General features: G+C 42.7%; 1 protein-coding gene across 1 annotated transcript in view; it reads right to left on the reverse strand.

The window, feature by feature from the left end:
• The window catches only part of NTS (neurotensin), a 72,539-nt gene that overhangs the window by 26,807 nt on the left and 19,278 nt on the right, over positions 1-26,454 (reverse strand). The window contains exon 2 of the mRNA XM_029597075.1: positions 21,019-21,080. Within this exon, the coding sequence (XP_029452935.1) occupies positions 21,019-21,080 (62 nt within the window). The remainder of the gene's footprint in view (positions 1-21,018; positions 21,081-26,454) is intronic.

The following is a 26,454-nucleotide window of genomic DNA, read 5'->3' on the forward strand; positions in this document are numbered from 1 at the left end:
GTGGCAGGAGCTCTTCTCTAAGGCACTGTGAGAGGAGCAAAGCAGCAGCAACAGTGGCAAGAACAACCAGGGCTTCAAAAGAGAGCACCAACAACAGTGGCATGGCCCCCGAAGGCAGCCCAACAAGGGCAAAGTGGTATTCTAAGGAATCATGAAAGGGGAGCAAAGCAGCAAAGCTGACAGGACAAATCCCAAGGCACCGATAGAGGGACAAAGTACCACAAAGAGTGGCATCAACACTCCAAGGAACCATAGAGGTGCAAAGCAGCCACTCCCAGTGGCAAGAACACCCCAAGGTGCAAAGTCTGGGGAACAGGAGCAAAGCAGAGTGGCAGCAAGGCCCCAGGTATAGCATCTAGGTTATGGAAGCAAGGTTGAGTGGCAGCAAGGCCCCATGATGATACATCGGGGATGTGGCAGCACGGCAAAATGGCAGTAAGACCCACACACTGTAGAGTCTAGGGTTTGGCAACAAGGCTAAAAGGCAGCAAGACCCCCAAGGAGTAGCATCTAGGTTATGGAAGCAAGGTTGAGTGGCAGCAAGGCCCCATGATGATACATCAGGGATGTGGCAGCAAGGCAAAATGCCATGACGCACACACGAGTTTTTGAAAATCTACCCCTTAGTCTTATTTTTCAATGGACCATAGGTTTGAATGGGAAACATAAATGAATGAAAAGAACATTTTCATGTACATTGGTGAGCACCCTCTATTCATTTTGGGAGTCCGCAAAGGAAACCAAATTGGTCTCATTCAGTGCATTTTATCCATTAATTTTAGATGAATGCACATCCCTATTAAAAATACGTACATTTCTAATTCAGGAAATCTTTTCAATATTGTTATATAGATCGTTCCTTGCAAATAAAATTGCTGCAGACAAAATACAGATGGCAGCCCTTCCAAACCATGAATAATTGTGTATGGGAAGTGATTGGTATGGAGAAAAGGAAAATCATTAATGCAGAAAAATGTAAATCACTGACATTAGTAATAACATATTTATGTGGATTTTCTCTTCTGAAGAGATGGCACAATTAAGTAGGGATGGGCATTTGTTGAAATGAAATGGGATATGTTAACAACATATTCCATTTTGTTTTTAAAACAAAAAAAAAATGAAAATGAACAAAATTGTCTTTGTTTCTGTTTCATTTTGTAAAAAAATAATAAGGCCATCACTGACACCAAAAACAATTTCTACTCCCAGGCCCTCCCCTGTTCCTTCTCAGTCCTTTCCCTGGACCCTCTTTCCCTTTGCCGAAAATTTCTTGCTGGGGTCGGAGCAATCCCCGGTTGCTCCTGCCCTACAGCTATTGCAAATGGCACTGGCAGACAAACATGCGTGTTTTAATGTAAGCTGCCTAGAACTTAGGACTGAGTGGCATATTCATGTTTTGAAAATAAATAAATAGAATTTAATGGGAACATTTAGAAATGAAATCGTTAATTCAAGTACCTTTCAGCCATATTACTGCTATGCTGAGGAACCAGTGTAAGTTGCTATGGCATGCTTTTAGCTCCTGAGTCAGATATGCCAATAAGAGCCAGAGCAGTATGGCATCTAGACATTTATTGCAAGTGTACACCGGAAACCTCGTTCTGATGAACACATAAGTTATTTCTTCCCATGTCCTTTTGTTTCATTCAGGGCATGGCTAACCAGGGGTGAGATTCCCTTCTGAACTTCTAGCGAGCAGATTCAGAACTTTTGCAGACCAGAGGTTGAGTTCGGGGTGGGTGGAGGGTGTCCCCGCTGAAAATTAAAAGGGGACTGCACATCACTTCTGGTCAACAGATGTCAGCAACCCCAAAACGTCAGCAGTTTACTGATGAAACCAAAAGCAAAGCTTTTAATCTATGAATTAACAAAAGAATTAGAGGAACAAATCGAGAGGCATGTGATTTGCTACATGAAGCTCAGATTTAAAATCACTTAACTATATCATTTATCTAGACTGTTATCTGTACTCAGGTAGGCTTTTTTTGTTAATGATTGGAATAAATCCTTCCCCAAAGAGAAAACCCTATCTTATTGTGAAGACTTGTTTCCTTTCTGTCAGGCCGATTCAGAAAAACGCGCGGGAGAGCTGGCGAGCGCCCATTTTCCCGGCGCGCGCACATGTCACTCTCCTGGGCACACAATTCAGGAGGGTGGTCTATGCAAATTAGGGCCCACGGTAAAAGGAGGCGCTAGGGACATTAGCGCGTCCCTAGTGCCTCCTTTTTGATAGGAGCGGCTGCTGTCAGCGGGTTTGACAGCCGACAATCAATTTTGCTGGTGTCGGTTCTCAAACCCACTGACGGCCACGGGTTCGGAAAACGGACGCCGGCATAATTGAGCGTCCGTCTTCCAACCCGCGGGCCGCAAGCCGATTTAAAATTTTTTTTTTAATTAAATTTTTTTTTTACTTTTGGGGCCTCCGACTTAATATCACCATGATATTTAGTCGGAGGGTGCACAGAAAAGCAGTTTTTACTGCTTTTCTGTGCACTTCCCCGGCGCTGGCAGAAATTAATGCCAGCCTTTGGGCAGGCGTTAATTTCTGAAAGTAAAATGTGCTGCTTGGCTGCACATTTTACTTTCTGGATCGCACAGGAATAACTAATAGGGCCATCAACATGCATTTGCATGTTGCGGGTGCTATTAGTTTCGGGGGGGTCGGACGCGCATTTTCGATGCGCTATTACCCCTTACTTAGAAACATAGAAATGACGGCAGAAGAAGACCAAACAGCCCATCCAGTCTGCCCAGTAAGTTTCACACTTTTTTTTTTCTCATACTTATCTGTTATTCTTGGCTCTTAGTAACCTTTTGGTTCTATTTCCCTTCCACCCCCCACCATTAATGTAGAGAGCAGTGTTGGAACTGCATCTAAGTGAAATATCTAGCTTAATTAGTTAGGGGTAATAACCGCCACAATAAGCAAGCTACACCCGTGCTTATTTGTTTACCCAGAATATGTAATTCAGTCCTTGTTGGTTGTTGTCTGTATATAGACCCACTTTTCTTCATTCCCTGTGCCGTTGAAGCAGAGAGTTATACTGGATATGCATTGAAAATGAAGTATCAGACATTCTCCCCTGCTGTTGAAGCAGAGAGCTATGCTGGATATGTGTGAAGTATCAGTCTTTCTCCCCTGCCGTTGAAGCAGAGAGCTCTGCTGGATATGCATTGAAAGTGAAGTATCAGGCTTATTTGGTTTGGGGTAGTAACCACAGTAACAAGCAAGCTACTCCCTGCTTTTTTGTGAATGCAAATCCTTTTTTCCACATTTCCCCTTGCCGTTGAAGCTTAGAGCAATGTTGGAGTCTTAGAGCAATATTGGAGTCGCATTAACCGTGTGTATGTTTATTGAAAAAGGGTATTATCTCCAGGTAGTAGCCGTCATTCCCGCGAGCCACCCACTCTTCTTTCACGTCCTCTAGACTTTATGGATCCACAGTGTTTACTGAATAAGGGGTAAAGCTAGCGCGTCGAAAACACGCATTCAAATGCGGGTTAACAGTGCGCTCCACCGATATTGTACTGTATCGGCCTGTGTGTTTGGCTGATAAATTGGGCATCAGACAGGGTGACCTGTATATTCTTTAGGGCAGTGAAGTGTTCTCTAGAGTGTAATTTCTTTCTTGGTTAAAGGTGCGTAGCAGACATAATAATATGAGAAATATTTCTGCCATTGACAGTATTCTGCTGGAAGTGTTCTTATTTCTCACTAAAGTGCCTTTTCTTTGGGTGCACTGCTGAGCCGTGCTGGATTCTTCCCATGTGCAACCTGCTGGGGAGTGAGCCTGTTGGGACTGCATATTTCCTGTTTGATCATTTCAAAGAAGCACCCGGTTATTTCAATGTTTTAACTCAATCGTGAGCATGAATAATTCCCCTTCCCCTCATGCTTCCCTCCTCTGTCTCGCTCCCATCTTCAGGTTGCCTGGGTCAGAGGTCATTAAGTTTGTGCCGATTAATGGCTTTTACTTTCTAGCATTAAAACACTAAAAATGGAGTTTTCCTCCAACCTGCCTGTCTGACTTGTGTTTGCATCTGGCTAGATGAGAAAGTTCAGGAAGCAGCTTTATTTTCGCAGGCCGCATGGCTGCATTTTGTGGCTTGTTCATCAGGAGAAATGAGTTACAGTTTGCTTTCCATTGTGTGCTTTACTTCGTAATGTTAAAAAGATCCACTACATGATCGCTCGCTGTGTCTTCCTGCAAAACTGAGATGATGCCAATCATTAAGAGGTTTGTCCTGACTTCTGAGCAGATTCCAGCTGATAAAATCCCGCTGACTGCAGCCGACATGTGCTGCTGGCGTGTTGCATGAAGCCATCCCTTACAGAAGGCATAAGTAAAAAGTGTAAATGAGGAACCTGAAGCATACAATTCATTCTCGTATGGACAAGAAAGATAGCACAATTTTTTAACTGTGCATTTTTTCATCTAAAGGCATTCATATTATTGTTAAAATAGCAAAGTATTAGTTTATTTTAAAAATCCCATAAACATGAGCCATCTTAAAGGTGAATTTTAAAAGCCCGGCATGGCCCAAAACTGGGAGATAGACGCATAAACCGGGCCGGAATGCGCTGAGAGGATTTTAAAAGGTGACCATGTCCGCATGTATTTACCGCTACGCACACAAAAATATTTTCTCAAAAAAGGGGTGGGTCATAGGCATGGTCTGGATGAGGCATGGGTATTCCTGGATTTCACGTTGTAACCAGGGTAAATGCTTGTCCCCTGCCACGTAACTTTACTTCTGCTATGAATGGCATGTAGATCATAAAATAAACAAAAAAAAAAAAAAAAGATCACCGAGGTTTTAAAGGTCAGGACTAATAGGAGAAAAGGGAGGCTATTAAATTAGGAGGGTTTGGATGTCCTATCCCTTGCCTGGGCAAACTGGGAACGAACTGGGAAAATGACCAATGGCATCGGTGGGCGTGGCTTTTAAAATTCCCCCCACTTTAGCGGTAGAAGCGGCATTTGTGCGTATAGGTGCACGCCCACTTAAAATTGTGCGCACATGTGCGCGTGTTCAGCCTTTTTATAACACGAGCGCATATTCGCACAAATGTTATAAAATGGGTGCGGGCCGACGAACGCGTGCACATGTGCGCTCGCACGCCTGTTTAAAAGCTACCGGCTCTATGTCCTTAATGTTATTAGAAACTATGTACAAAATAGTCTTGTCCTGTGCAAATAATTTATCTCTTGGGAGGTTGTTGTCTAACAGATGAATATCTTGAGTTGCAGTGAAATGAAAGAACCTAAGACCTTATTTACTAAGACTTATTTTTCCCATTCTATGTCTGTGAGGAAAAAAAAAAGCATTGTTAAAGTTACTGTTGACTTGTTCATTTAAGGGAAGGTAGAAAATGCTAGATCAGTCTCAGGTTCAATATTTTGCCCTTCTTTAAGCTTTTTCGAGTGAAAGTGCTTACGGAAAGGTTTGATATCTAACTCTCCTACAATAATTTTTAAGAACAGCTCTTTATTCCAGCCATAACCAGAGCTAAAAAGAGGTTGTCGACTCAGTATGAAATTCACATAATATGTTCTCAGTCAACCGTTTCTTGTCTTGGATTCTCATATTATTTTAGTTTCAATCCTTTGGAGCATTTCTGTCTTCTCATTTTCTGCTTCTAAAGAGCGCTGAGCTATACTGTTTTTCTGAAATACAATAGCACAACTATTTGAATATTGCAGGTAAGAACCCAAATTAATAACAACAGATCATTATACTTGGCAACCTTGAGAGTTTTTCTGTTATTTTATTCTGCAAAGGAAGGGTTAAAGGGCGCAGTCAATAATAATAATTTGTTTTCCCAAGTAAAAACCAGGTGCCAGTAAGTCACTTGAAGTCACTTATTTTCTGTAAATTATTTTTAGATCGGGTAATTATCTTGTTTACTGAGTTTTAAAAAAGCTTTTGGTTTGTTTTCTTTGTTGCTGTCATTCCTCCAAGTTGTTAGGCTTGAGTGACAGCAAATGCTTGAAATTGTTTTGGCTGTCTCTCCAATAACAGCATACAAATCAGAATTTAAAGTCAGTAAATGACAGCTCATCATTCATCCCAAGAAATAAACTTCCTGTCAGATAAATTAATGGCAGCACTTTTCCTTTCACAAACGGGCACATTTCAAACTACTCGCTTAGCCTATTGAATAACTTTTCAAAGGGGTAACACATAGAAAATTGGCATATATGCGCATAAGTAGCCTGTACATGCTATTTTATAAATATCTAAAGTTTGTCCATACTTTTAGTTTTACAAGCCTATTTACCAGCACAAAAAGGGGTGGTCTGGGGTGTTCCAGGGGAGGAGTCAAGAGGTACGTATGAAAGTTGATATTTTATAGGAGGTATTGAGGTAGATTTTAAAAGGGTGCGTGCGCTACTGGCGCGCACACATGTATGCCCGATTTTATAAAATCGGGGGTCGGCGCGTGCAAGGGGGTGCACAATTGTGCACCTTGTGTGTGCTGAGCCGCGCTGCCTTCCCCCATTCCCCCTAGCCTAACCCCACTCCTTCCCCTAACCTTTCCCCCCCTAGCCCTACTCTAACCCCCCCCTGACCGGCAGCCGGCTGGCACGTGATCCTCTGACACAGCGGCAATGACCGCTATGTCGGAGGCCTCTGTCCCCACCCGCACTCCGCCCCAGACCTCCCCATCTTGCCCCCCCAGACCACCCCTTTTTGCTAGCCCCGGGACTTAACACGCGTCCCGGGGCTTTACGTGTGTCGCCGGACCTTTTTAAAATAGGCCTGGTGTGCATAGGGCTTTTTAAAATTTATGGTTCACAGTTACATTTAATTGAGTTTATGAAAGTTCTCTTTTAATAGTTTTCCTGTATACTTGTGTTAATGTATTCTGCCTTGAGGCGACTGTTTTAATGTATTTCCGCCCTGGAGGCGACTGTTCAGTTCCTTGTAAACCGGTGCGATATGTATTCTTTACAGGAACATCGGTATATAAAAATTAAAAATAAATAAATAAAATAAATAAAATCCGGCCCATTGCGCATAAATTATCTAATTTATTTGTGCAATTTTATACCTGCAAATTAACTATTACAATTAAACCAAATTATTTACTATCATTGGCCTATACCCAACGCCTTCTCCAGGACAAGGTCCCTGATGAGGTTTGCCTTTGCAGGAGGTCGAAACATTAGAGATTGGATTGCGCTATCTAGTTTGCCAATGGAAGAGCCTCCATCCCCGAATAGAAACTTGGAAGTGTGCACAAACTGTGCCATCTGCACTATGCAATGAACCAGCCACATTTCCTCCCCTGATGGGAGGGTGGCTTTGACTCACCAGGTGACAACATGCAAGCTAAGTTTGATTGTATATTTATTACAATGCCCTTGTGGGGCAACCTGTTCATGTCAGCGTAGTCACATGCAGTATACATACACATACATTTAAAAACGCTCTGTGCAACAGCACCATGCTCCATTTGACTTTGTGCCGTACATATCTAATGAAAGTTTTTGATGCTTGTAAGTTATACAAATAAGATGCATTATATTTTGTTCCCTGCAATCTGTGTGCTTCATTTTACTTCCAATTTTGGTCTTCCCATCACCATTTTAATGTGAGATATCGTGGCAGTATTGATAACCTTGACGCGGAACCATCCTGTCTCGAAACATAGCTTTATGTCTGGTTTTCTCCAGAGTTAAACAATAAGGGAAGTGCCTGCTTTTAGTTGCATAAAAAATATTTAAACATGAACTGTGGGCCAAAGATGAATCCATGACCTGAATGGATTGTGTGAGTGAGCTGACTAGCTCCTCCATTGCAGGTGTTATGATGGTCCTACAACACCGTGCCTACGTTGTCCTTTGACAAGAAATATTAATTGTTACATGAAAGCTTAAATTTGGTATCTCATATTTTTAGGCACCTAAATATAAACATGTATGTTTATAAAAAAGGTATGACAAGAAAGTGCTTTGATTACATTGGAAATATATGTGTTCTGAAACATGACAGGTAGATTTTCAAAACGTTGCGCATGTGAAAAACGGGGATTATGCGCGTGGCCGGGCCCCTTTGAAGATGCGTGTGGTGCACGGAAGGCCCGGCCACACACGTAACCCCCGTTACATGCCAAAGTGTCAGGCCCAGTTAAAGGGGCGGTCCGGAGGGTGGGGAGGGGCGGGGCAGGAGGTACCGGTACAGCAGCCATTTGTCGCTGTGCCGGGGAAGCACGTGCCAGCAGGCTGCTGGCGCGCGCGCAAGTTACTATTGCTCCGGAGGAGCAGCAACTTGAAAAACAAAATAAAAAAGGTAAGGTAGGGGAGGATTAGGGGGGCGGGGAGGAGAGGGGAAGGGGACGGGAGGTTCGGGTAGGGGAAGGCTGCGATGCGTCACCTCGCGAATTTGCAGAATTTTACCCTCCCCCCTTGCAAGCGCCATGTGAAAATGCACACATGGATTACAAAATCCAGTGTGCATGTGTGCGCAGCCCAACGATTTTATAACATGCGCGCGCCGGCACACGCATGTTATAAAATCGGTGCGTCCATGCGCGGGTGCCAGGAAGCGCGCGCACCTATGAAAATCTACCCGAGTGTGTACTTTCAGAGCATAAGTTCACGGTATTTTATAATTTGTGCAGCAGTAACAAGAATAGGTTTGAAAGTTAGACTCCCCATGCAGAAGGTGATATAGATGTGCAGGGATCAAATTTTCATTTTTTTTTTTTTTGAAAGTAGTTTTATTGAGAGAAAACCACAAAACAACAAGCGAAATACAAAGAAGACAAGCATCTCTCAACATTTCGATTTTCAATTTTCACCCAAAAACCACTCACCCCAGTTACCCACCCTCCCTTCCCCCCTCCCTTTTCCCCAATACAACATGGAATGTTTAAAGACTAGATAAACACTGTACAAACTGCCGATAAAACACATTTATCATAGCATTGTCCGATGTGGAGACTGAAGAGCTGCTATTCAGTGCCCGGGGTAAATAGCTTATGCAAAGAGGCAGATCAAAGGAGCTGCAAAGCCCTCGTCTCCAAGAAAGAAATGCCAAGGAACATATCATCCACATTCAGACACTCAGCCTCTTGGTGTCTGGTAGGTCAATATCAAGTGGATACGAGCGCTGAAGATCCGCAGGAAGTAGGACATAGTATGCTTGCCATATATCCCGAAAGTGTCTCTTTTTGCTAGGTGAGTATTTTTTATAAAGAGATCCATATTCCAATTGAAATAATTCCATCATAAGACGAGACCACTGAAGGCTGGTAGGCGCCGAGGCTTCAATCCATTTGAGTAGAATGCACTTCTTGGCAATAAGACAAGCCTTGGAAACAAAAAGAACATTGTCCACAGAAACACTTAAGTCCCCGACCTCAACATTGAGAAGACAAAACGAGCACGACCAAGTGAGGGCAGATCCCAGAGTTGTAGAGAGAGAACTGCGCAGTCTTTCCCAGAAAGCTTGTATAATATGACAGGTCCATAGACAATGAATCAAAGTGGCTCCTGGTTGCTGACATTTAAGACAAACATCAGATTCTACAATCCCCAGAATCTTGGCTCTCGCCGCTGAAATAATGGTCCTGTGAAAAACCCGTTGCTGTAATTCCCTAAGTGTCACATTGGTGATTATTGTAGGAATAGAAGCATAGGCATCCTTGAGCATCGTAGCAGTCAAGGCCTCCCCACTGTCACTCGACCATTTAGAAAGCAAAGAGGAGTATATGCCATAGTCATGGTGAGCACATAAATAAGCGTATAAACAAGATAGTGATGCAGACTTAGTACGATAACAATTAACCAAATCTGAAAATTGAGGAGAATCAATACAGCCCGTATGCCCCTTTAACACTGTACCATAAGCTGCTCTAAGATTCCCATACAGTAGAAAATGTTGTGGTCTCATACCCAAGTGTTCCTGACATTGCTGAAAGGACCGGAAGTGCCCCGTTTGAAGCGACAAAAATTCCCCCAAAAGCCATCCAGTAGAAATAGAAAGCTTAAACGCTTTAGGAGGAAGGGGGGAAATGTCAATTAGGCTGGCTAACGGGAAGTAAGAAGAGACATGGACCGACAACCCCAAACTGGAGCGAATGTGCACCCACACCCTCCTCATAGTTCTTACCAGGCCAAACTTAAGCGGATGTTCTATTCGCCCACTATCCTTCGTATGAAGAACATATCGGGGGTCAAACGGAGTGCACATGGCCTGGATAAGAGGAGTGTCTGTATATTGGGAAGACCCCAGAATCCAATCTCCCAAAAACCTGAGATTAGCCGCTCTGGAGTAACACAGGAAATCGGGGAGACCCAGGCCCCCCTGTACCTTAGGGGCAGTCAGCGTTTTGTAAGCCAGTCTAGCCCTCTTCCCCCGCCATACAAACGATCGAATCGCCGTCTGTAATGTACGATTGTCCTTGTCTGCCAGCATACATGGAATCATAGATAGTAAATAAATTAGGCGAGGAGCAAGTACCATTTTAATCAGGGCAATTCTGCCCTGTAACGATAAAGGTAGATTTTGCCAACTCTGCAAGGTGGACACGCTTTTAACAATAGCTGGTGGGATATTTATTGCATACCAAGTAGCAGGGTGTGAGTGTAACTGTATCCCCAGATATTTTATTTTTGACCCTGCCCATTTCACTGGTAAATCCAGCCACTCCTGGGCCAGCGTTCCCCGTATATCAAGAGCCTCGGTTTTATCTAAATTGAGCTTAAAGCCGGATATGGATTGGTAGTGTGCAAATATCTGTAAAGCTGCGGGGAGGGCAGTTCTAGCACGCGTAAGGAGAAGTAAAATATCGTCTGCAAAAAGTAGGGTTTTATAAATTTGTGCCCCAACAGGGATCCCCTCAACCTCAGTAGTATGATGTAATTGACAAACCAGGGGCTCCACTGTTAAAATAAACAACAGTGGAGAGAGTGGACATCCCTGCCGAGTGCCTCTACCCAAATGAAATTCTGCAGACAACAGTCCATTAACTAGCACCCTCGCTGTAGGGTTGGAATATAAAAGAGTAATATAGTCAAAAATCCTGCCGATGAAACCCATCTTAGAAAGAACCTGCCGCAGAAAGGGCCAGGCCACCCTGTCAAAAGCCTTCTCCGCGTCACACGTAACGAGAAGTGGATCCTGGAGAGGAAAATTGTGGCAGCTTTCCAAGGCAGCCTGTACCTTATGAATGTTTACCGCTGATCTCCTACCAGCCACAAACCCAACCTGCCCTGGAGAAATAAGCTGGGGCATAAAAGGCTGCAGCCTAGTGGCTATTATTTTAGCATATAATTTGATATCTAAGTTCAGGAGGGAGATTGGTCTGTAGGAAGATGCTAGTAAAGGATCCCGGCCTGGTTTTGGCAGCACTACAATAGTAGCCGACCGAATGGAAGCTGGCATAGAGCCCTGAGTCGCCATCTGTTCAAATAAAGATTGCAAAATAGGGGCAATATCCTGTGATAATGCCTTATAAAACCTTGCCGTCATTCCATCAGGGCCGGGAGCCTTGTTATCTTTCAAAGCCTTTATAGCTAGCAGTACTTCCGGAGTCGTAATGGGCCTATTGAGAACACTACGCTGGTCCTCAGTCAAAACAGGTAGTGGAAGGCGACTAAGAAACTCTGTAATAGCTGTTTCATCTACCTGTTCCGCCGTGTACAGAGTCTGATAGTACTCTGAAAACAATTGGGCAATGTCAAGGGATTTAGATTTAATTTCCCCATTCGGAGCCTTCAAATTGGCTATGAATTTAGAAGATTCCTGAGCCCGCAAAATACGGGCCAACAGACCTTCCGCTTTGTTCCCATAATGAAAGAAGGTGTATTGCCTAAAGCGCATAGACTTCTCCGCCCTTTCATGCAATAGATTATTCAGCGCCACTTGGACTACTTTATACTTGGAAATCAACTGTTCACCTCCCCCCTTGTTCAGCTGTCGCTTAAGAGCTTGAAGCTGTTTCTCTAAAGAAATGATAGCCGCTGCCGCTTTACGCTTTTTGTGACTGGCATAACTAATAATCTCCCCCCTCAATACAGTTTTACCAGTTTCCCATAGTAAGACCGGGTCATTGGTATGTTGAGCATTAAAGGACAGAAAATCCTGCCATTTATTTCGCAAAAACTGTGGGAACTCTGGGTCCATATTCAAATGAGACGGGAGTCTCCATTGAGTAGGAATGGCGGAGTCCTGCATGCACATTGCAGCCACGACAGGGCAATGATCTGAAATGACCAATGATCCAATGGAAGCTTGAGCAAATTTAGGAAACAAACTTTCTGAGATCAAGATATAGTCGATGCGAGAACGAGTGGAATGGGCTCTCGCCAGATGCGTAAAGTCGCATTCTCCCGGGTGTAAAACCCGCCAAAGATCTAAGAGCTGCAGGTGCTTACACAGAAAAACTGGACCCTTCCTCTCACTTAGTGGATGTCCACCCAAAGAGGGAGATCTATCCAATTGAGGATCTATGACTATTTTCAAATCACCACCCAAAACAATGGGAGTAGGGCCAATTTTAGAAAATTGGGACAGAAGAGTGCTAAAAAACCCATGGTCATAAGAGTTTGGGGCATACACCGAAGCCAAAATAACAGACGCTCCCATCAATTCACCTTTTACTATAATATACCTCCCATTAGGATCAGCCACTGTTTCCTGAGCCCTGAAAGCCGTATTTTTATTAACTAGAATAGCTACTCCCCTACTCTTAGTGTTCCCGGTGGCATAAAATAGTTGACCCACCCACTTTTTCTTTAATTTGACCACTTCAGCAGAGGATAGGTGAGTCTCTTGCAAAAATGCAACACTAGCATGTAATTTCTGAAGATGGGCAAGCACCTTCTCTCTTTTGACCGGGGTGCCTAGACCTGCCACGTTCCAAGATATAAACTCTATCCCCATAGCACAAGATAAAGTTGCATCTCAAATAGATTCTCACACTGTATAATAAACCTCAGTTTCCCCGGCCACTCAGCCCCAAAATCCAGTAACATTATATAAATCAAAGTGTCATCCAGTATGGTAATAGAAAAACAACCCCCCCCTCCTCTCCCACACCCCCCCCCCCCCCCCCCCCCCCCCCCTCCCACATCAGGTCTTGTCTGGCACAAAACAACACATAACATGAGCAAAAATTGCAGCCCAAACCAAGACCCGGAGTTTTTAAGTATACCTCCCAAACACATGCACATCAAACCAGGAGTCACACTACCATCAGTGTGCTCAACCACCACCCCCTCACATCCCCAGAACAGTATACCCAAACTCATCTAAAGCAATAAGGTCCAGCCAAAACATTTAAGATCTCAGGCTCAGCCATAGTGTAAAACATTGCTCGGGTAAACGCCATGAGCCCATGGTGAATATCCACAGAGCCAGACTTGTACAGTCAAAGCCTCAACAGGCCAGGAGCCTATTTAAATACACTTCAATGAGACCAGTCCGAATTGTGATGAAAAGAAAAAACAGCGTTCATCTGATGAGCTTAGGCTAAGGTAAGTAAGATCATTTCCCTCTAAATTCCATGCACCGTTTTCAGGAAGCCTCCTCTCCCGGTAGCTCTTGCAGATTTGTAACATATGCCTTCGCTTCCACCGCAGATGAAAAAGATTTCAAAGATCCTTGATAAGAAATGCGGAGTTGAGCTGGGTACAATAAAGAAAAGCGGATTTTTTTGGCAATGAGTGTTGAGCAGACTTCGTGAAACGCCTTGCGTTTCTGGGTGACCGCCGGCGAAAAATCTTGAAAAACTAAAATTTTAAAAGATTCATAAAAAAATTCCCTTTGCTTGCGGTAGTGCTGCAACACCAAAGATTTATGGGCAAAGTGAAGAAAGCGGGTAATAATCACCCTGGGACGGCTGTTTTGCCCTCCATCCGGTCTCTTTCCAATTCTGTGAGCACGCTCGAGCAACCCTCCGGAGGGGGAGGCTAAGGATGGAACAAGGCCCAGAAGCCACGCTTCTAAAAGGTGGGGGAGTTCTGTTTCCGCCAGAGATTCGGGGAACCCCACGAACCTCAAGTTATTACGGCGTGAACGATTCTCCAAATCGTCTAATTTTTCTGAGGTTGCCAGTGCTGACTTTTCCAATTCCGCCACTTTCCTCTCAAGCGCGCCCACATCGTCTTCCACGAGGCTAACCCGACCCTCCGTATGTTCAATCCGCGAATCAAAGTCAGTTAAAGAAGCTCGCACCTCAGCAATCTGCTCCGAAAGCTGGTGGAGCCTTACATCGAGTGCCGCTACCACTGCCTGTGAGATTTTTTCTTCCAATGAGTCAGCTGGTAGTAGGCCTTCTTCCTCTTGGTTTGCGGCGGCCATCTTTGTGTCTGGGGGCCTCGATTTTTCTTTTTCTTTCCGCGCCGTTCTTGTCGCCATAAGAAGAAAGATGGCAAGACTCACGCAATCTCGGGGGTATCCGCAATCGATCGGTGACTCCCAAAGGTAACCCGGAGGAAATTAGAGGAGGATGTCTGGGGATGGATCAGGGGTGGCGGTCGGAGCTCAGAGTTTTGCTGCTGCTGAGCTCACCACATCACGTGACTCCCCAAATTTTCATTTTATTGTGGGTGTTTTTGTTTTTTTTGGGGGGGGGAATTAAGTTTATTGTTTATTTTGGTTTGGTTTGTTTGCCGAACTAAAACAAATAATAAATCAAATAGAAATATATAAATAAATAAATGGCCAACCCTCCTCAAATCCCCCATGGCCTCCCCTGTTCCCTTACTCCTGCCATGGCACTGATCCAAGTGTAAAAAGCCAAGTTGCTTCTGCCTCACCAGTTCCACTGTAAACTGGTGCCAGCCTAAGGGTTGGCTGGCACCGTGTTGTTTTAGGGTCATAAACCAATACTGCCATAAAGTGATAACTTTGGAGGGAAAGGGGCATTTCGGGATTCAGTTTCTTTAATGTTCATTTCTGTTTTCTTCATTTACCAAATGGAAAAATACATTTGGTGAAATACATGAAATAGAAATGGAAAAATACATGAACCCCCCCCCCCCCCAAAACAAAAGAAACAAAAACAAAAGGAAACCCTTTCCCCGCAATGCTGCCTGTTTACTACTTCTGTATGCTCTGCAAGGAAGAAAGGAGAAGGCGAGATTCCCAGTGCTCTTGCCTCATTAACTGGTTAAAAAATGGCACCGTCTCAGGGCCAGCCGGTAGCATGACGCTTTACAGCCAGAAAGCAATGATGGCCATGGTGCTTTACATGGTAGTCACAAAGGAGAGAGTACAGACCCCCTACTCTATAGACAATGCACACATAAATAGGGAGCCCAATTACATAAATATGTAAACGTTAATACATCACATGATCAATTAACAATTTGTCAATAATTTTTCAACATATATTAATACAGATACGTACACAGCATCTTCCTAGGTATATCCTTTAGCAATCAGTTCTACATCAATAGTGCAAAAAACATGTGCAACCTGATATACACCCCAACCCACCCTAGCACCAATATCTTAAAAATAACCCATTCCACACATACACAAACATTCAAGCACACACAATCCCCACCCACTAAAACCACCCCACCTCTGAGACCACAAACGCTCTAAAGGTTGAGATTAACGTCATCTGTGGTTGAGCATACCTAGATGAAGTTAATCTCAACCTTTAGAGCTTTTGTGGTCTCAGAGGTGGGGTGGTTTTAGTGGGTGTGGAGTGTGTCCCGGACCTTTCACCCTAAGATAGCCCGTGGAAGGGGTAAGAGAGTGTATGTGTTTTTTCTTTGTTTTACATTTCTTGGTGAATAGTACACACTATTTGCTTATAGCACACACTATTTGCCAACATGAAAAAATGTGAACATTTTAAAGATTTTCATAGGCACCAGCCAGCATTCATTTCATCTGAAATGAACCAAACCAAAAATAGGCTTTTTTTCGGTTCAGATTCCCATTCATTTCAAATGAATGCACATCCCTATTTGTCTCTACTGAAGAAAGAATATTATTTTAGATTTAACTCATGGAAGTTCCAAACAAGTTACACTGCAGGTACAGTAGAAATTTCTCTGTTTCTGTATTCCTGTCCTCAGAGGGTTCAATATCTAAGAGGGATATTTACTAAATGTAAATTTTAAAAGGGGTGCGTGGGCATTCATGTGCGCACGGTTCCTAGCATGCATGTGGACATGCTAATTTTATAACATGCGCGCCTCACCGCACGCATGTTATAAAATCCAATACCCACCCATGGGCACGCAAGGGGGGGAAATTTTTTAAGAAACGCGTGCCTATGCTACTAGACCTTTCCCCAGTTCCCTCCCAGTCTGCTCCAGTAATAGAAAGACTAGGGGGCACGCCATGAAGTTAGCATGTAGCACATTTAAAACTAATCGGAGAAAGTTCTTTTTCACTCAACGCACAATTAAGCTCTGGAATTTGTTGCCAGAGGATGTGGTTAGTGCAGTTAGTATAGCTGTGCTTAAAAAAGGATTGGATAAGTTCTTGGAGGAGAAGTCCATTAACAGCTATTAATTGAGTTGACTTAGAAAATAGCCACTGTTCTTACTAGCAACGGTAACATGGAATAGAATTAATTTTTGGGTACTTGCCATGTTCTTATGGCCTGGATTGGCCACTGTTAGAAACAGGATGCTGGGCTTGATGGACCCTTGGTCTGACCCAGCATGGCATGTTCTTATGTTCTTATGCGCGAGCATGTTATAAAACCGGCATGTCCTTGTGAGCGAGGCGGCAAGTGCGCACACATGTGCGCACGCACACGGGTCTTAAAGTTTACTTCTAAGTGTGCATCTCAGGTAGTGGAGGGTAAAGTGACTTGCCCAAGGTCACAAGGAGCATCAGGAGGATTTGAACTCTAGCTTGCCTGGCTCATAGCTCGCTGCTTTAACCACTATCTATCATCTTAGACACAAAATTTGATGTGAGATTAGCCTTTAACATTTTGGATAAACAACCTTCAATATCCACAGGACTTATTTTCCTATCCTTGTTGTATCAATGAATGGTGTAATTAAATTGTAAAAAACACTGAATAGGTTACTTCTTCCTTATTACCTTATTTATATTGGAAGTTTATTCATGCTGCACACATTCATCTCCCTAGGGGAGTCTATTTAATGCATTTTAATTACATTATTTTCCAATTAATGCATGAGAAGTTTCAATAACATATAAAACATGCCATTATTTTAGGATGTAGGAAAACTAGAAATGAATCAGAGGATTGAAGGAAGAAGTTATTTCACACTTGAACTATTATGCTGCTTGATTTATTTTTTATATCTATATATAGTACAAATAGGGGCGGATTTTCAAAGGGTTACACGTGTAACCCTTTAAAACCCCTCCTGCACGCACTGAGCCTATTTTGCATAGGCTTGGCGATGCGCGCAAGCCCCGGGTCACGCATATATCCCAGGGCTTTGAAAAAGGGGCGGGAAGGGGGCCAGGGTGTGGGCGGGGCGCTGATCCGGGGGCAGTCCGGGGCGGGACCAAGGCTTCCGGAGGGGGGATTAAGGTAGGGCTGTGGGGTGGGTTACATAGGGGAAGGGAGGGGAAGGTGGGGGGGAACAGAAGGAAAGATCCCTCCGAGGCCGCTCCGATTTCGGAGCGGCCTCGGAGGGAACGGGGAAAGACATCGGGGCTCCCCTAGGGCTCGTCACGTGCACCCCCTTGCGCACACCAACCCCTGATTTTATAACAGCACAAATCGCGCTCGCGTAATTCTGAATATCCGGCCCAAAATGCGCTTTCACCTCTTGTGTTGTCTGCCAGAGAATATTTATATGATGGTGATGAGGCCTCAAACATGAGGGAAACTGATTCCCATCAAACACATCTACTTTGTAAAGCAGAGAGACCACAAGACAAGGAGGAGACAGAGGGTAGTTCAGGCTTTTCAATAAACCATTGAACCTCAGGCTGGAAAAAAAAAGCATGCCCTAAATTGATGGGATGGAGGAGGAAATGGAGAAGGGTACTTGGGTCAAGCTAGGGGAGAGCTGAGCGTGCTCTGGACAGGATAGAGGGTTTAGCATTATCTGGTAGGCCAGGCCAGACTGGGATGGAAAGGGCAAGATATCAAAGGATAGGCATACTGGGTTCAACTGGGGAAGAGGAGTTTCCACTGGATATTCAATGGGTGACAGTGTAGTGAGCATGAGGCTTTTATTTTTATCTGTATCTAGAAAATGTTTTTGACCCTTCTGTAGTTCTATGTATTATTCTTTGCTATAACATCCAATTGAGTTGCTATCTTCCTCTGTTCTACATTTTAACGAGATAGTCATGACCCAACTGAGATTCAGATCCTCATCTTCTGAGATGTTTAACAGAACAGTACATAGGCTAAGTTTGTACTTAATCACCAGATCTTCACTAACTGATGAGATATGAGATCATATTTTGATATCTCATTTGGAAACATCATTAAACTCCAAGATAAATTGAGCAGAGGCAAGTTTCTGATGAGCTACAAGGACCTGGGTTACAGCAAAGCACACATTTTAAAAGTTTCATATTCTTCGTGTTCAGTCAAGCCTTTGTAATCCAGGATGGGAGAGAGTTTCAAAGTTAAGACAGAGTCAAATATGGAATTTACTTTTTAAACATAATTCTCATTGGGGAATTATTTTGCAGTTGATGGCAGTTCTTAGGCTTTACACAATCTTTAAAGTTAAGGATGTGTATTCAGATGATCCAAATTTTATCATTCATCTGAATGATTTGATTTTCTGTTTGATTCAGGTCATCCTAACTGAATGGACACAGTATCCCTAAAAAATTAAAATCTTATTCAGTTCATTCAGTTTTGTCTCATAAAAATATATTGTAGAAGCAAAGCTAGACAGAGCAAAGTCATTTGGGGATGGAACAAGTAAGGAACAACAATCATGTTTCATCATTTTTTTTTTCAACCAACCTATCCCACTTGGCAGTGCATGGATTAGCTTTATCTTTTTTTAGGTGAAAATTAAACTAAAAACATTTTAAGCAGCCATTCACCATTTGTTCTTAGTTATTCATTCATTGGTTCTCAGAGAGAGATTTTGAAACTCCTTGCTTCAAAGTTCCAGTGTTAAAGAAAAGATTAGAAAAAAAAATTAGATTTAGTGGAGAAAGTCAGGTGTGCTTTTACAGTCACGGTGTCCTAAACTCTAATCTCTGTGTCAGAAGCTTACAGTTTAACTGTATTATTAGTGTAAAACTGCAGTGCTCTTCAACAGCAATCAGTGTCTGTAAGAAACTTGGACCTGATATGTAATAGACTATTTTTAGTTTGTATAGCTTTTGTTTTTCTGTTATTGAATGATTTTAAATTTTATGCTATGTTTATCTCAAAGTTTTATGGTTTATTTGTGAACTGTTTAGAACTATGTATTTTATATTCAATGAAATACAATACATTTAAATAAATAAATCAATATACAAAGAGGGAGAGAAAAAGAGAGATTGACTTTGATTTGCACCATGAACAGAGTGGCCAGTGATTGACTGATAGGGGGCGACTTGATTTTACTGTGACACTATACAGATTCCACTGTGTGTGTGACTCTTGCACTGAGTTATTAGCTTGGAGAAGAGGGGAGATATGATAGAGGTCTATACAATAATAAGTGGAATGAAACAAGTAAACATTAATCCGTTGTTTACTCTTTCAAAAAGTACAAAGACTAGGTGACACAATGAAATTACTAGGTAATCCATTTAAAAGTAATAAGAGAAAATATTTTTTTGCTCAACACATAATTAAGCTCTGGAATTCATTTCCAGAGGATGTGGTGAAAGGTATTAGTGTAGCTGCGTTCAAGAAAGGTTTGGACAAGTTCTTGGAGGAAAAGTCCATTAAGTATTATTCTGATAGAGTTGCAGAAATACCCTGCTTATTCTTGGGATAAGCAGCTTGGAATATATCTACCCTTTGGGATCTTGACAGGTCCTTGTGACCTAGATTGGCCACTGTTGGAAACAGGATACTAGGCTTGATGGACGTTTGATCTGGCCCACATTGGCAAGTCTTATCTTCTTATGTGCTTATACACAGCCAGCAAGCATGCTACTGTGTTTCCTACCATACCTATCACCCTGTGTTTTGGGGGTGTTGATAACACTATGCTTCCTGCCACACTCTTAACTCTACATTTTGGAGTCTTCATGCCATTGTTGGTGCCCGTGCTCCTCTTTTAGTGCCTTGGTGGTGGCTGGTGGAGTTTCATTCTACTGTTTGTGCTGTTTTGCCCCCTTTTGATGCTTTGGGCTATTCATACCCCTATTTATACTATTTTGGTTCCTCACAGTGCATGGGCTGTTCATGCCACTCATGATGTCCTTTGCCCCTCTTTCGTTGTTTTGTGGTTTTCATGTCACTCTTGCTGTCTTGGGATGGTATTGCCTCTCCTTCTTTTGCCTGCCAGCCAGTTTCTTAAGTTAGAGTGAAAAATAAGGTTGAATCGCTTTCCCAGTTGACTTTAATGGAAATGAATGAAACAAATGATTCAAGTGAAATGAATGAGCTTCTGATTCAAACTAAATGAATCAAGTGACACAGAAAACTGAACCAAAACGTTTTACTGGCACACCCCTATATAAAATATTAAATTGTGGGTCATTAAAGAAGGAATACTACTTATTAGAATATGCGTATGGATCATATATAATTTCTTTATGATGGTATCTCCTGTTCCCTTTTGCTTTCCTCAGAATGGAATTAAACTAGTCATTCATTTCCATAAGTGAAGATTGTTTAACCTCAAACCAATCATTATCCCATCAGTTCTCCCACAAATAAATATACTGTACACCTATAATAAAATCAAAGAGCTTTGTTTAGGAACATGAAATGAGTAATGACAAGGAGGCATGCCTTGATTCGCCTATCATATCAACATTGTTATGTTTTCATTTGATCTACAAGCAAATGCATCTATAAGTTTTTTTTTTACATCCAGAGTTGTATACTTTGAATAGTCAAATGCTGTCATGGCTACAATGAAGTTTTAGCTTTGTCCATCAGTTAAACTGAGCAAAACTACTTACCTTTGATGTGTACATATTGGTCAATAAATCTGCTTCTAGTGCTTTTATTTCCTCTTCTGAATCTGTGAGTTAATGATAAAAAGATATTTAGAATAACATCTCCAATCAGGTTTCAGAAAGTAGAATTAAGTGGCATCATAGTGTCTTCTGGGACACACAAAATATGAAAGTTTAAAATAGCTGTCCAATGCTCTTAGTAAAGAAGCTAGATGTGACAACTAGAACATTTCAGGATGAATGCTTTCTGTGAAAACAGTCAAATAAATTACAAGCATATTGAATCCTTGAAAAATAAAAGACACCATCTGTAAAAAGGAGTTGTTTTTACAACTCATCATCAGTGTTTATTTATGGGCATGGTGAGAGGGGCTTCTGCTAGCCTGATCAGTGCCCAAATGGTAGCCCTTTCTCCTTTTTCTGCCCTAGTTCTATGCCCCTCACTGGAACCTCCCCTGCTGCTCCCTTCAGGATTGGTCCTCTCTTGCTTTCCTGTACTTTTACCTGCCTATTGCTAAAAACTATCCACCCACCCCCACCCCTCCTCTCACTTATGCCCCTGGATGGCAACTCACTCTATGTGACCCATACCCACCTATCAAGGCTGGGCTTCCTTAACCTGGGCATGCCGTGTGCTGTGTACTGTGCTGGGCTGTGTGCTTGTGCTGTGTGCTGGGCATGCCGTGTGCTGGGCTGGGTATTCCAAATCCATCCCACCCTCCCCTTGCTCTTTACCCCAAAAACGGCACATTCCATATTTATTTATTTATTTATTTATTTATTTATGTAATTCTTTTCTATACCGACATTCATGGCAAAGTCATATCATATCAGTTTACATCGAACAAGTGTGAATTACATCGAGCAGGGGTGTATTACATTGAACAGGGGTGTATTACCGGGGGGGTGGGGGGGTAATAACATTAACTTGAATATTTAAGCAGGGAGGAGATTAACAGGGGAATGGGTTGCTGGAGCTAGGAAGATAGGACTAGGTAGGGGCAGAAAGAATCAAGAAATGATAATGGTTAAAGTAATGATGTACATATGCGGTGACCACCGTAGGGGAGGATTGCTAGAGCTAGGGAGATCAAGGCAGGGGTTGGAGTGAAAAAGGGAGGAGGGCAAGGATGATAAATAATTACATATGCACATGAAGTTCTTTATTCAGTGGTACTGTCTCACAGGGATTGGTAACTTTCAAACGGACGCATGGGTGGATGTCAGCCCACGCCCAGGGACAAGGCCATTTTATAACTTGTGTGCACATACATACACATAACCCAGGCGCATGCAAATGTGTGTCTCATTTTAAGCTTGGGCACGCCCAGCAGCGTAAGTTGGGCTTCCGCCGCATAAGCGAGGGAATTTTAAAACTGGCGTGCATCCATACCATGATCAGTTTCACCAGTTCGTTCAGTGTACATCTATGTCCTCCAAACTCCCTTCGTTTAATAGCCTGCCCTCCAGTTAACCCAGACACCTCAAACTCCATAGCGATGGCTGGAAATAGTTTTATTAATACTTACACCTCCTCAATAGCAGATATAATACATGTTTGCAGCACTGGACCAGTACAAGTGCCCCGGGTGCATAAGTATTTGAGTGCACATCTCCTGGTCCCACCCTGGAACACCCACACCACGGCCATGCCACACCCCTTTTTGATTTGTAGCAAGATATTCAGGCACTGGGAGATGTGCGCCTATGTGGGCACCTCTTCAAATCCACTGGGAGTGCACATGTCTTACGTGTGCACGTATCTCTTAGTTTCGGCTAATGTCAGACTTTTAAGTTTCACCTTTAAGCCATTGTCAAAGGATCTGAGTCTGTGCAATTAATTTCTTTGGAAATTCTACTAAAGTTTTGACTTGTCCAACATTTACTCTACATAATGCACTATAGATACTATAGTTGATAGATTTTAGAAATGTGTAACTATCTTCTTCATGCCATATGCCATTTTATAATCATTAACCAGCGATCTCATGCATTAAGCAATTTTCTCAGAGACACAAATGGCAAGTAATTATTATGGAGGCCTGGAGCCATATGTTAAAGCAATCAGTAGTATTACTATTTTTCTTTACTACCCAATTACAGTTTACTTACCGAGAAAGAGTGAGATATACCGGGCAATTTTCAGAAGTCGCTTATATGCGTAAATGACTATTTATCTGGGTAAAAGAGCTTTTTGATAATTGTCCACCCTGTCTCTGAGTTAAAGTACGTGGTTTGCATACCTTTACCTGTGTTTACGTGGAGGTGTTCCCAGGGTGAGGTTAGGCCGGGGGAGGCCACAACATGTATAGTTTTGCGTTTTCCAAACTATGCGCTTTGTTTAGGTCGGGAAAAGAATCTGCAGAGAAAGCAAGTGCAAATCTCGGGGTACTTTTTTGCATGGGCAATTTTCAAAGTGCGCATGCACTTCCCTTTTGAAAACTGGTGCAAAATCAACAAGTAAAAGCACCTTCAGACTTTGTACTTGCTTGTGCTGTTTTGAAAATTGTCCCCAATGTGCCTTAAGGGGGGAAGGAGAGGACTAAGATCCAAGACATTCCAACTCTTGCTCTGTTTATGAGTTTCATATGCTAATCCTGACATCATTTCATCCTCTAACTTCCAAACAGTCAATGCCATTGCTAATAGAACTTAAACTACGGGAATACATTACTCCTGTATTGCATGTTGTCCATCGCCTTCCAATTGCCATTAGGTAGGATCATTTTCAAGACTCTTGGTTTTCAGAGTGTTTCAGTCTTGGTTTTAACTTTGGTTTTCAGAGTGTTAAATGACTCTGACACAGAATATCTTAGAGACCATTTAGAGACCTACACCTTTAAGAAGAACTCTTCACTTCATATAGGAAGTACTCTTTAAAAGGTGAATTTTAAAAGCCCTACGCGTGACAAAGCCGGGAGACACGCTGGTTTGTCTTGGGCCGGCGCGCACCACACAGATTTTAAGAAGCGCCTGAGCACGCGCATATATCCTGGTATGCGCACAAATCAAAATGTGCAAAAAAAAGGGGCGGGGCATGGGCATTCCAGGAAGGTCACTTGTAACTTTACTTCTGCTATGGGTGTCGTGTAAGTTTTAAAATAAAAAAAATCTGGGCTAATCAGCAGGGTTTGAAAGGTCAGGGTTAATAGGGTAAAAGGGAGGAAGGCTAATTGGGGGGGGGGGGGGGGTGAGGAAGTTCAGAGCCTTTACCTGTGTGAACTGAGAATGGACTGAGGAAACTGGTAATTTCATTGGCACACATATTTAAAAAATTCCCTCAATTACGTTGCAGAGTCGGCATTTGCATGCATAAGCCCACGTCCATACAAAACTGTGTGCACATGTACACGTGTATAGCCAATTTTATATCATACATGCGTATTTGCGCATATGTTATAAAATGGCTCTTTCTATTGCGCAAGCCGCCATATGTGCGTACACATACGCTGCGTGGCTGTTTAAAAGTTACTACTTAATCTTCCAGTAGCCCCAGCTGTTAAGTTAGTTGAGACAAGCCAAAAAGCTTACTCATGTATGGGACTGAACCTTTGGAACTCCCAACCAAAGGAATTATATTCGATGAAGGATTTTATGAAGTTCTGGAAACACTGTAAAGCATGGCTTTTTGTTGCAGTCTTTTTAGCAGTTTAAATGGATTTTTGTCGATTCCCCATTTTAATCTCTAGTTGAATATCTTAACTCTGTTGCCTCTGTCTCAAGGTCCTATTAGTTTCTTTTTACTTTTATCTGAATAGATGCTTCTCTTATTTAGGGTTAATTGCTTAATTGGTTTAATTATGTATCAGGTCATTCTTGGCCACTGCTAACTCCGGACTGTGTTTTCCACCTTGCTGCACCATCTGTCCAGAATAGACTTCTTGAGTTGGTGTGTCATGCTTCCTCTTTGGTCATATTCAAATCCTAAGCACTTCTTTACAATAAATACAATTCCCATAGACTCTTTTTTGTTATATATGTTTGCCTTGACTAGAGTGCAAGCTCCGTGGGGTAGGGACTGGATCTAGTATGTTGATATGTACGCCTAGTAGTGTTTTAGAAAGGATAAATAGTAATAGTAAATTGTGGGGCAGATTTTAAAAGCCCTAGGTGTGTAAATCCCGGTGAATCTATGCGCGTGGGGGGGTTACGCGCACCGGGCCTATTTTTAAAAGGCCCTGCAATGCACGTAAAGCCCCAGGAAGCGTGTAAGTCCCGGGGCTTTTCTGAATGGGCGGGCAGGGGTGCGGGATAGGGGTGGGGAAGGTGGTCCGGAGGCGGGAAATGGCGGTCCGGGGCAGGGTGGGAGGCGTGGCAGGCGTAACTTGTGAGATAAAAGTATGGGGGGTTTTTTTCGGGCTGGGGGTAAGGGCAGGTAGGGGAAGGGAGGGGAAGATGGGGGGGAAAGGAAAGTTCCTCTGAGGAAAGTCAGCTGGTCTCCCGAGGGCTCGGCGCGCGCAAGGTGCACTAGTGTGCACCCCCTTGCACGCGCCGCGCCCTGATTTTATAACATGTGCGTGGCTGCGCGCGCATGTTAATAAAATCGGGCGTATATTTGTACGCGCCGGGTAGTGCGCGCAAATGTACATTGCACACGTACCTTTTAAAATCTGCCCCTATATGTATATATTTATTCATTATTCTATAGTGAACAATTTGACAGGGGATAATTATTTTAAACTAAGAATACTTATTTTCTCTGAGACATTTCAGACATAGGCCCTTTTACGCTTCTAATTCATTGATCTCTACTTTTGGACTATTCACTGTTTGTATAGGGAAGGTGACCAGTGGAGTGCCACAAGGATCAGTGTTAAGCCCACATACTCTTCAATGGCTTTATAAGTGATAGTGTGGAAAGGCATGAAGAGAAAGTGTGTCTGTTTATAGATGACATAAAAATTTGCATCAATTTAGATATGCCAGAAGGGGATAATGAGATGAAAGAAAAACAACTGGAAAAATGGTCAGAGGTATGACAATTATATTTTAAGCAAACATATGAAAAAACCATGCTTTTGAGATGCAGAAATCCAAGGGTCTCATACCTTTTTAGAGGCAAAATACTAGTAATTACCAACCAAGTGAGAGACCTAGGGGTCATCAGCTCTGATGATGTCATGGTAGCCAGTCAGGGTGATAAAGTAATTTGGAAAACTAATAATATTCTCAAGTACATAAAGAATAATTTGAAGCCCCATTCTCTCTCTCTTTCTCCATCCCCCCACACCACACACAACACACTTGAGAAATTTTACAAATCACATAACATGGCTACAAGATATTATTTACTAATTCACTAGCCACTGCAGACGCCTGTGGATTAAATGACATTGACAACTGTGCATATTTTACCATTTCCCCCCTACTATACCAACTTAACAACACTGCTTGCATATTCCTATATAGATTCTTCAGACTTTATTGCATGTTTTTCTC

The sequence above is a fragment of the Rhinatrema bivittatum genome, chromosome 4 (assembly GCF_901001135.1).
Source record: "Rhinatrema bivittatum chromosome 4, aRhiBiv1.1, whole genome shotgun sequence".
In the NCBI taxonomy this organism is placed as follows: domain Eukaryota; kingdom Metazoa; phylum Chordata; class Amphibia; order Gymnophiona; family Rhinatrematidae; genus Rhinatrema; species Rhinatrema bivittatum.